The 12,114-nt window shown below is 38.5% G+C and overlaps 1 protein-coding gene across 2 annotated transcripts in view; it reads right to left on the bottom strand.

The window, feature by feature from the left end:
* Positions 1-12,114, bottom strand: part of FGL1 (fibrinogen like 1) — a 57,353-nt gene that overhangs the window by 17,272 nt on the left and 27,967 nt on the right. For both annotated transcript variants that reach the window (XM_032618136.1, XM_032618137.1), the window contains exons 2-3: positions 4,992-5,071; positions 2,416-2,596 (exon numbers count right to left, since the gene is read on the bottom strand). In XM_032618136.1, the coding sequence (XP_032474027.1) occupies positions 2,416-2,596; positions 4,992-5,063 (253 nt within the window). In that variant the 5' untranslated portion in view covers positions 5,064-5,071. The remainder of the gene's footprint in view (positions 1-2,415; positions 2,597-4,991; positions 5,072-12,114) is intronic.

Raw genomic sequence — 12,114 nt, 5'->3', positions numbered from 1 at the left:
TCCTTGTTGGATACATAAACATATTACAACCAGGTCCCAAACACCCAATAAAAAGAGTACCAAACTGGGAACTTCCCTGGTGGTCCAGTGGTTAGGACTATGGGCTTCCACTGCAGGGGGCACAGGTTCAATCCCTGGTTGGGGAACTGAGATCCCTGGCCCGGGAACTGAGGTCCCACATGCTGCACAGTGAGGCAGAAAAAAAAAAAAGTACCAATCTGGTACAGGACCCCACCTCCTACCTGAAAAGAAATAAAGCCTCTGCTTTGTGACCTCAGGGAATCTTGGACTTTTTCAGCTTGTAGGAAGAAATTTGGTAAGAAGCCTGATCTGGTCATCCACATCCAACAGGGAAAGCACTCCTTTTCAACCCTGTAGGGATTATCATTTAATGACTCTTTTAGGTCTCAGGCAGATCTGTTGTGTTAGACTTGAAAGAGGTCCAGTACCCATGTCATTTAATTGGCCTGGATTGGAGCTCAGGCACTGTTTATAATTTCTCATGGGTCATTTGCATTTCTGCACATTTTGCACACAGAGCTTGTGTTCTGGACTGTTTTTTTCAAGGATGTTTCTATAGTGAACAGCTTTGGGCAGATAGAGATAGTGGCTGCCCCAGGGCAGATGGTGGGTTTGTGTGCTTCCTCTGGGGTACAAAGGCTGGGCAGATTTGCTTGTAACCTATTATAAAAGATTGAGGTTTCCTAAGCTCAGGGTTCCTCAGCTGTGACCTAGCCCACTGCCTGCACATCTTCCACCTGGATTATTCCACACTGCTTCCTTGGTATTTGCAGGCTGAACACATTGGTGCAAACATGAAGCTCATGTCTCTGACTCTGGAGTCTCTTGTCTTCTGCCAGCGTCCCTGAAACTGTGACAAGCCATCAGCATTTTAAAAGGTCACCAGGTGATTCTCAAGAGAATCACTGTCTTCAAGAAATCACTACTGATTCTGCTTCCTGTTTGATTGCTTTCCTGAGTCTTCTTTCACTGTCTTGCTTAATCTTCCCAGTAATTCTCCACTTAGGTTCCAGTTCCTGGTTCTCTGCTCCTGTGATGGCTTCAGAAAGTCCCTTGTTTCTGAAGCCTGTTTTTACCCAAGCGGTCCTTGGTTCCTCTTTGTTCCATGCTTCAGAGCCACACGCCATTCTCGCTCCGTATCCAGTCCCACTCTGCAGAACTGTGGCTCTGGTCTCCTTCTGTCCCCTAAACTGGGGAAGGCAGTTGGACTCCAAGGATCAAGGGCAAAGGATCAAGTTGCTGAACAACAGAGTCAGGAACTCAGGGCAAAGAGTCTGAGCAAAGAGAGATTAGGATCTCAGTAAAAAGAGAAAAAGGGAGCATTTTATTGAAGCATACATTGTAAGATTCTCACAACTCATATCTAACACTGATGAGTATATTTAGAAACACAAAATAAAGATGTTTTTATTCTCATCAGCTTGGCATCTCATTAGCCTCTACAGGTTCTCAGTTATAGTCAGATATATTTCCCAGTTTATAATTGCTTATCTTGCTATTCCTATTTCTATGTACTACCGTGCTTTCATTCATAAATATGAGGCTGTAGCATGTTCCAAGGACTCTGATGGGAAATAAGGAGGAAAGAGTGCATTAAACATCATCCCAGACCTTATAAAGTATCCAGTTAATTGACAAAAATAGGCTCATAAATGGAGAAATTATAATATGTCATGGCAGTACAGTAGACATATAAGAACAAAGGATTCCAGATGTCATTCTCATTTGTGACAACTATTATTTGTTTATTTTAAAGTTGCCTGGAGGAAATCAGGTGAATACTTTTCTGTAGGGAACAAGACCTGTGTAGGGATAAGTGCAATATGTTAGCAGTTTAAGATCATTTAGTTTCTGGGGGGAAACCTGGCCTAATCAAAGGGAAAATGACCAAACTGTAAAATATACACATAAAACATAAATAATAGGAAAATGATTTATTTTCCTAAATAACTCTGATTCTTTATCCTGCCCTGCCCTTTTACTCTATTACCTTACTTACTATCCTAAGGCATGTCAGGGTTTCAGAAGGGAAAGTTGTATAAATGAAATGAAGCAAGATACAGTACACAAATAAAAAACTGTAAAATTTCACAAATATAATCTGCCATTTGCACACTGATATTTAAACAATCCATTGTCATGATCTCTAATTAAACTATTGGAATCCTCAGATAATTGGCATATGCTATTAAATGTCCCTTGCAGAGATAATAGAGAGAAAGGGGTAAAATATAGTAGAAGACGTTTAAATTTGGTATAATGCTTCATGTTGCTTGTTACTGGAATAGGAAAAGGTCTTTAGCAAAACCTGAAGTGATCAAGTTACTAGCACCACCATTGCACACGGGTGTATGATGTAAGTTATGGTAACACATAAGAAACATAGATTCTGACCTGCGTATTGCCTCTTGCCTCCAAGGTCAATGACGCTATTCTCCTCTCCTTTATCAAGGAACTGGACTTCCTTCTCATGCAAAAGCTGCTCGATCTTGACTCGTTGCTGCTTGACCCTGGTCTCAAGCAGGTGCACCTGGGCTCTGAGCCGCGCCTGCTCGTGCAGGCAGTTCTCCAGAGCCTGCAGAGTAACGCGCATCTCGTTCTTAGGAAGAATAAACGCTCCGAACAAGCTGGATAAATTAACGATTCAAATTTGTCCCCAACTCCCATTTCAGAATAATATTCTAACCAGAAAGTGGTTTGCAAGTTCTAACACTGTTTGTTATTTGAGGAATAAGAAATTATGGCTTACGGTAAAGTGCTTGAACTAAAAAATGATATAAAATAATCTGAATGACTACACCAAGAGCTGTAGAGTGGTTGTCTCATTTGATCCTTGTAACGATTCCACGAGGTAGGAAGGAAATCATCCTTGAGGAAACTTGCAATTTCTCAAGGAAACAGGAAATTCTCAGCGGGCAAGAGGAGTCAGGATTCATATCCAGTTCAAGGAATCCTACTCTCAAACTCTACATATCACCGCCTGAGTGCTTTCTTAACAGGAAATTGCTTTACAGCATCATTACATGTGACTAGTGTGTCAGTCTCTAAAATAAACAAGGCTTTTGAATGACCTTTTTGTATTGATATGTTTTAAAAATATATTGAATGGTCATAACCTGATGACACATGGTCACCTTTCTAAGGGATGCTACTTTAGACCCTCAGATCCCTGAGTATCTTACCCATTTACCTGTTTCTGGAAATTCTACTGGAGTCACTTTACCTTTTGGCTTACTTATTGTTTTTCCCTTAATTATTTCAAAACAGGATGGAGAAGCCTGAGTCTTTCAGTTAAATTGTTTACTTTCTATAAAAAAGGCAAATAACCCAAGAATATTGCATGTGAAAGAGTTTATCAGCTTCCTTCTACAGTGGCATCTGACTGAGCGGATTTCTCCAGAGCTAAAGCAAATGTGGTGAGTTGGGAAGGGGAGTTGCAGAGGTGTGCCTCCTGGGAAGAGCTACTGAGACCAAGAAGCTGCAGTAAAGACCCTTAAGTACTCAACACTGGGAGAGTTACTAGGGGATAGTGAAGAGAAAGGACAAAAGACAAAGTTTTGCCTTTTTCCTGTTTTTACTTTGACAACTCTATTTGCAGCTCATGTCATGATCTCCTGTGATAAGCATAAATGTTTGCTGAGAAATTATGAATTTTAACATGTAAGTGCCTTACACTACTTTTATATACATTATTTCCTAAAATAGGCATTTGAATACAGTCAGACATATTTCCCAATTTATAATTGCATAACTTCCTGTTTCTATCTTTATGTGCTACCTTGTATTCATTCCATAAATATGAGGGCATACTGTGTTCTGGGCACTTTGCTAGGCTGTCTGAACAGCATGCTCAGATATTCTGTTTGGGGCAAAAGAAAGAGGAAAATACATTGTCTTCCTGTGAAGGACTATAACGTAAACATAGAAATTCAGCCTCTAAACTGAAGGTCATATAGCAAGAGAATAGAGAAATGATAGTAGAGGACTCCTACCTCCTGTCTCCAGGCCCAAGTCACTGAAGCTTTCCCAGCTGTTTCTCTAGGACTATTTCTTATTTTCAGACTCTCTCTTCAACTCTCTTTGATTTATCCTCTCTGAACGAGCTATTTGCTTAGCCCCCTGAGTTATACCTGTCTAAAAAATGAACAGCAAAGACATTTTACGGCATCTGGAATCCTGTGTTGCTTTCTAATAGTGGGAAATTGGTTGTGATATTGTTAAATATAGTGGACTATACAATTTAAAAATAACTAAAGGATTACAGGGCAAGGATGTTCAATTTTTATGTGACTACATATACAGTGTTAGTAAGCTTATTTAAAACTTAGGCGTTTTCTTTCTCCCAGAACTTTGAGTAAATGATTGTTTTTCCCTTTTTACTCATGAATGGAGAGGGGCACAAGTTCATTGCAATTACTTTCAAATAATCTGTTTAGTTTACACTGACAGTGTCCGATACTGGAAAGCTCAAGGTCAATTTCCAAGGACAGTTTTAAATTCTTAATATTATGCAACCACCCAAATAACTCCAGTAAATAAAAAAGATTTTACTTAGTATGAATACTGATTTTTACTTTAAAGGTTTTTTTTTTTTTTTTTTTTTTTTTGCAGTATGCGGGCCTCTCACTGTTGTGGCCTCTCCCGTTGCGGAGCACAGGCTCCGGATGCGCAGGCCCAACGGCCATGGCTCACGGACCCAGCCGCTCCGTGGCATGTGGGATCTTCCCGGACCGGGGCACGAACCTGTGTCCCCTGCATCAGCAGGTGGACTCTCAACCACCGCGCCACCAGGGAAGCCCTAAAGGTTTTTTTTAAAGCACTTAATAAGTGCCTATTATGTGGCAGGTGCTTTTTCATTTTCCCGCTACTTAAGTTTTTTCAGTGACAAGTTACTATAGACTTTCTGCAAAATAAAAGAAAATTCAGATCTAAGTGGGTATTTAAAACAATAGCTATTGTAATGAGCTTACCCAGCTTTCCCTGCCCATTGCCAGAACAGTGGTGAGAAGGATGAAACTGATCATCTTCGTCATTTTTCCCATTGAAAGAACTGCAAGAACAAAAAGAATTTCATAAACTTAATTTATTGTGAATTTTTCATGAGGCCAATGCTGGCTTGACTTAATGTGATCCAGGAGGTCAGACACAGCTCCAGGCCGTGTCTAATCTGAGAGTCGCCATGGAAATTCTCCTGGACTTTCCCAGGCTTCTCCCCACAGAAGGATGCTCACTGTTACCTTGTATAGAATTGAACTAGTTCCACAGCAAAAACAGAGGAACTCTGGCTCTTGGGAATATGGAAAAGGCACAGGCTCTTTAAGCACAAAGAAGTGGTTTCATATTTTGGCTCAGCCAGTTCCTAGTTGTGTGACCCTAGGCAACTTACTATAAAATGCTCCTGATCTGTAAAATAGACATCATAATTCTCACCTTATAGGACCATGGTCATTTTGATGTAATATTTTCCAACACCCTAGCATATGATAAGCGCTAAATGAATAGCCACTCATTTTGTATATGGAAGGCTTTTTATTTTGACAAAAAGGAAGAAAGAAAAAGTTACAACAAATAGAAGGTGATATGCATTATTTTTCTGTGTCTTAATGTATAAGCAGCTACCAAGATAATATAAAACTTTAATCTCTCTTTAAAGTTGTAGAGGAAAATTAACTTTACCACTTCTTGAGATTATTTTTTAAATCAGTCTTGAATTCATGAATCTTGATGAAAAATTTTGTTCATCCTCAAAATAACTTCTGTATGCTGCCAGTGGTGAATTTTCATAAATTTTGGAAGCTAAGGAGTCTAGAAGGGCAGAAATACCTGCATAATCTTCAAACAAATTGATACCTATGGTTTTTGCTAAAAAAAGAACCAGAATCAACTGAATTATTTATTTGTCAGCCTATTTTTATTCTTATAAAATCTATGACCACTAGGTCCTTTTAATGTATCTCTTTCTCAATTTTTACATAATTTAAAAAGTGGTTCGTAAACGTTGCTGTCCGTTGGGATCACTTGAGGAGCTTTAAAAATACTTCCACGCCCAGAAATTGAATCAAATGTCTAAAGGTGGCAGTCAGGGCTTAGAATTTTTGAAAGACTCCCAGCTGATTCCAATGTACAGCAAAGTTTGAAAAGCAAGGATTTAGGGACTTAATAGACAATTATTTTTTCCAGTCTATGGTAACAAAATAGGTAGCTCTCAGTCCTTCTGGGGCCAAAAAAAAAAAAAAAAAAGTTACAGAATGAGAGGGGCACTACTTAAATTCAGGGACAAATAGCATGCATGGGCATCTTGGGAAGCACTGCAAGATATAATGTGAATTTCTTAAATATGTGAAATTTGTGCAGTACAGAGAGTAATAAAGAGTCTCCTAGATAAAACCATATAATTTTACTTCACACAGCTTTACTTCTGGCTGACGTATTTTTTTATTACATACCTAGCACTGTCCTAGGCTATGCATTTTATAAGCATCTTATTTAATCCTCAAATAACTCTATAAGGCAACTATTATTATCCTCATCATACAAATGGGTAGATCAGAGAGCTTAAGTCACTGAAGACCCAGCAATTGGGCTGAGGGCTTTCCACCTTGAAGGCCCGTGACCCCCAACCTGTATTCTGCATGGCCTTCCTCTCTATATACATATATACCTGTTACATATATATATATATATATATATATATATATATATATATATATATGTAGGGACACAGGTTGCCCAGAGGTATAGAGGTCCTGCTACTTGGCTTTCTCCAGTGAACACCACTCTCACTCCTAAACATGGCTGTGACTTATTTGTTCCTAAGTCATGTGCTTCTGCAAAGGAACATTAGGTCAACCTGGCAGGAGAGGACAGGTCTCCTGCCAGCTTGACAGGAGAGGAGACAGCTGCACTAAACAGAAGCAGTTCTAGAGAACCGTGGCATCAACAAGCATTTATTGATTATTGGCTATCTGCTCAGCACTGTGCCGCATGCTGTGGGAAAATAAAATATAGCTGCCACATCAAGGCAATGTTTTGGGGAAGAAATGAAAAATATTAAAAGGGAAATTAAAGACAACATAAACTTAATTACATATTGTTTCACGTATATTTCAATTTAATCTACATTAAACCATATGTAATTAAATATAAAAACTAAATTATTCCAAGTGACCTCTCAAGACAAAATTAATTACTTCCTCCACTGTGATCCCATACTCTGTTTACAAACCAATATAGCATTCATTCACTCAGTAAACACTGTTTGCATGCCTGCTATGCTCCAGGCACTGTGCCAGGTGATGGAATTATCACTTGATTTGTTTTTACATGTCTCTCTCCAACTGCTTCCTTTTGTCCATGCTATTTTGTTTAGAATAGGATTCTTGAAGGCAAAGGCCACACCTTGCTATAACTGTTGTATCCCTAGCATCTAACTTATTATGGCAACCCTAATAAAAGTTTAGTTATTGCCTCTGAAGAAGAATTTCCCTGAGAGGGAAAATCTTTCTCAGAGGGAAAAATATGAGTTCCTTGTCATAAAGCTAGTCTGTTTGCAGTGACATACTTCCTCTCCTATGCTTATCCTTGTCAAGGGGAAAACAATGGGCTAAGTATATTTTTGAAAATAAGTGTTAAGAAGGTGTTAGGGGGGCTTCCCTGGTGGTGCAGTGGTTGAGAATCTGCCTGCTAATGCAGGGGACACAGGTTCGAGCCCTGGTCTGGGAGGATCCCACATGCCACAGAGCAACTAGGCCCGTGAGCCACAAATACTGAGCCTGCGCGTCTGGAGTCTGTGCTCCACAACGAGAGAGGCCGCGATAGTGAGAGGCCTGCGCACCATGATGAAGAGTGGCCCCCGCTTGCCACAACTAGAGAAAGCCCTCGCACAGAAACAAAGACCCAACACAGCAAAAATTAATTATTTAATTAATAAACTCCTACCCCCAACATCTTATTAAAAAAAAAAAAAAAGGAGTTAGGGACTTCGGGTTGGATTGAACACATACATTTTTTTCTTTCTCACAAAACCCCACTAGAAAGGAGTAAAGAAAAATAGAAAAGACATGGATTGACAAGGTGGAAGAGAAAGGGAGAGGAGAAAACACCTGGCATACAATGTCAACCAGATGACAAAAAGCACATGGGGGAATTGGCAGAGCTGGTAAAACTGAATAGCAAGCAGTAGCAGCAGGGAGTACCACAAGAAGCAAGCTAGGTTGCACTGCAGTATCCCAGATGGTGCTGGCTTCGAGGTGACCACTAGCTTGGAAGGCAGGGTAGAGGTGATGGGCTGATACTCAGCTTCTCACCTAAACCGTGAACAGCCAGGTGAATAATGTTTTTCCCACCCCATCAGAAAATGAAAGGCTTCTTCTTTTTTTAAAAATATATTTTTTAATTAATTTATTTATTTTTGGCTGCATTGGGTCTTCATTGCTGCACGCGGGCTTTCTCTAGTTACAGCGAGCAGGGGCTACTCTTCGTTGTGGTGTGCGGGCTTCTCATTGAAGTGGCTTCTCTTGTTGCGGAGCAGGGGCTCTAGGCGCGCAGGCTTCAGTAGTTGTGGAGCATGAGCTCAGTAGTTGTGGCTCGTGGGCTCTAGAGCGCAGGTGGATTCTTAACCACTGTGCCACCAGGGAAGCCCTGAAAGGCTTATTTCTATTAAGGTCGAACCAAAGAGACTCCAGGTAGCATGACCACAGGTACAATGGAGGTCAAAAGAGAGACACTGTTCTATAAGTTTGAGCCCTCCCCAGGTTACTTCCATCCTGGCAGCTAGATAGCCACGCAGGCAGCTCTAAACTCCTCCCATTATTTTCCAGGCCAGAGATTGTGTGATTCCTCTCTGGAGGAATGAATAGTGCCACAGAAAAGATCTTCAGAAGTTGACATTGGGAGATTCCCCAACAAAAGAGCTATGTTCTTACCTGATCATTCTCCAAAGAAGCCCACCAGTTGGCAAGCTTCTTTTATGCACACAGGAAAGGTATAGGCACAATATTTTGCTTATTTCTTTTCTGTCTGAAGGGAGGCTTATTTTAAATTACATTCTGTGTCCATATTTACTTAACAGTTTAAAGAGAAGCACTTAAAGACCAAACTTTCTATATGACAACACTGGGCAGAAATCCATATGATAGCAATTAATTTACCATGAAAGTATATAATTTACTTGTTATCATTTAACACTTTTATCCAACATTGTAGCATATACCCAGAGAAAACCATAATTCAAAAAGACACATGCACCCCAATGTTCATTGCAGCACTATTTACAATAGCCAGGTCATGGAAGAAACCTAAATGCCCATCGACAGACGAATGGATAAAGAAGATGTGGTATGTATATATAATGGAATATTACTTAGCCATAAAAATGAACAAAATTGGGTCATTTGTAGAGACATGGATGAAACTAGAGACTGTCTTACAGAGTGAAGTAAGTCAGAAAGAGAAAAACAAATGTCATATATTAACGCATGTACGTAGAATCTAGAAAAATGGTATACATGAACTGGTTTGTAGGGCCAAAATAAAGACACAGATGTAGAGAACACAGATGTAGAGAACAAACGTATGGACACCAAGGGCGGGAAAGTGGGGCAGGGAGGCGGGGGGTGGTGATGGTGTGATGAATTGGGAGATTGGGATTGACATGTATACACTAATATGTATATGATAGATAACTAATAAAAAAATAAAGTTAAAAATATCCAACATTGTAAATAAAATAACCAAAATACACAGAAGGAAGTGAAGTGCTGAGTAGATTACACAGCTAAATGGACAAAGAAATTAGATAAAACACAAGAAGACATACAATTGTTCATTACAGAAAAGTTCCAAAAAGCATATATAGACCCATTTTTTTTCAGTAAGTCATCCTTTTATACATGCATATGATAAAGTTTGTAGCAACAGTTTAGGAAAATGGATATTTTACTCTGTTATCCTAGTAGCTAGTTTTCTTTAAATTCAAGCATGTATTGTGTACCTGCTTTATGCCAGGTGCTATGTATACTAGATGCTTATACATATAGCTTATTTTAAATATATTTAATTATATTAAAAGTATTAGCTTATATTAACATGTAGAGAAAATTAAGTTAATTATGGCATTTAAAATGTTTTCCAATGTAAAATACAGACCCCCCACCCCTGCTCTGTGGGCTTTTAGAGGGGATAGAAGTGGCATGACAAGAAAAATGCAAGCAAACAGAAGTATGAGCAAATTGAGAAGGAAGATGAATAGGCTTGCTATCAGTATCTTCTAATTGATAAAATAATCTTGGAATTCTATTAAAAACTCATCTAGGTAGCTTTTTTTTATATGAAAGATAAAGTCAGAGCCCATTTGCAATGCAGTAATCTCCTAAACTTTGCATTTGCTTATGTTGAGTTCATACCTACAAAATTCGCAAAATTTCAGGTTGAAATAAAAACCCTAATCCAAGACATCTGATGTTATAAACAAATACATTTTCATCCTGATCCTGGGGGTAGTTTCATGTTTCTTTTGTCTGGGAGTTCTTGGAAGGACCTGCCATTATCATTGGTCCATCTGTCAAGACTCTATTTGTAAAGAAAGAGCTTGCTGAAGAATAAATTCTCACTACAATTATGACAATTTAGGTATATATGGAATGAAGACATTTCCACCTTTCCTGTTAGGCATAGCAGTCAAACACTGCTATAGTAAGACTTATTTTCTTTAGATTTAGCTATACCAGTGGTCTAATCTTGTTCATTTACACATAATTATATGCAATTAAGGCCTAATAAAATACAACAAATCTCTGAAAAATGTGCCTCCTTTCCTCCATCAGAATGAAAGATAGAAAAAAAATATGAGGAAAAACAAAAAAGAAAGAATCCAATTAGTTTCAATGTCTGTATTCCATAAATCCCACTGGAAAAAATATGTATATGTTGTCAATGTATCTACTGTTGTCTGTACTAAATGTCAGTGATTTTGAGTAGTATTTCACTGTAAACTTATCACTGATCTTGTTCCTAAGAAGAGCTGAGATGGTAACTAGTGCTCTCTAAAGATCATAAAGAAGAAAAAGCTATTTATCTTGTTTATGAATTATATGTAGTACTTTTCTACTTGAATCATAAATATCTTCCATGTTTTCTGCTATATTGACCAGCTTCTGAATTATCTATCCTTTTTCAAAATAGAAAAGGCAAGTACCCTTTGACTTTAATACTATCGCTAATTCTCTCAGTTAACATGTTTTTCAATACTATGTAAAATTGTGATTTAAAAAGGTTACTTTTAAAAAGAAAAAGGAACAAACCTCCATACTGTGAAAATGCACATATAACAGAAAGCAGGGACTTGAACAGATAGTTGTACACCAATGTTTACAGCAGCATTATTCGCAATAGCCAAAAGGTAGAAACAACCCAAAGGTGTATTGACAGATGACTAGATGAACAGAATGACATATATACGCACAATGAAATATTAACTTGAAACTAACACAATATTGTAAATCAACTACACTTCAGAAAAACAGGAAAAAAACCCAACAACAAAAAAACTGTTAGATTCCAGAGAAGGGGGATGGAGTAGAAGGAATGAGCCCAGGGACAGCTGATTTTCATCATAAGCCTCTCTGTATTATTTGACTTTCTTTAACTATGTACACTTTGATACACATTTTTAAATATCAAATTTTAAAACTCCATGATTTAATTTACATATGTAGAGGATTTTCAGACAGTGATTCCCTGACATGATTTTAAGTGTTTTATCTAAAATTATTTTAAAATAACAACATATTACCACATACTGGGTGGCTTAAAATAACAGAAGTTTATTGTCTCACATTTTGGAGGATAGAAATATGAAGTCAAGCCAGCATGCCTATGCACCCTTCAAGAAGCTCTAAGAAAGAATCAATCCTTCCCTGCCTCTTCTAGCTTCTGGTGGTTGCCAGCAATCTTTGGCATTCCTTGGCCTGTGTCAACATAACTCTACTCTCTGACTCCATCTTCACATGGCTGTCTTCCCTTTGTATGTCTCTGTGTCCAAATTTCTCTCTTAATACAAGGACCCCAGCCATTGGATTAAGGTTCCAATATGAC

This window comes from Phocoena sinus, chromosome 21 (assembly GCF_008692025.1).
Source record: "Phocoena sinus isolate mPhoSin1 chromosome 21, mPhoSin1.pri, whole genome shotgun sequence".
Taxonomy (NCBI): Eukaryota; Metazoa; Chordata; class Mammalia; order Artiodactyla; family Phocoenidae; genus Phocoena; species Phocoena sinus.
Note: the sequence above shows the minus strand (reverse complement) of the source record. Positions and strands in the feature narration are given on the sequence as shown.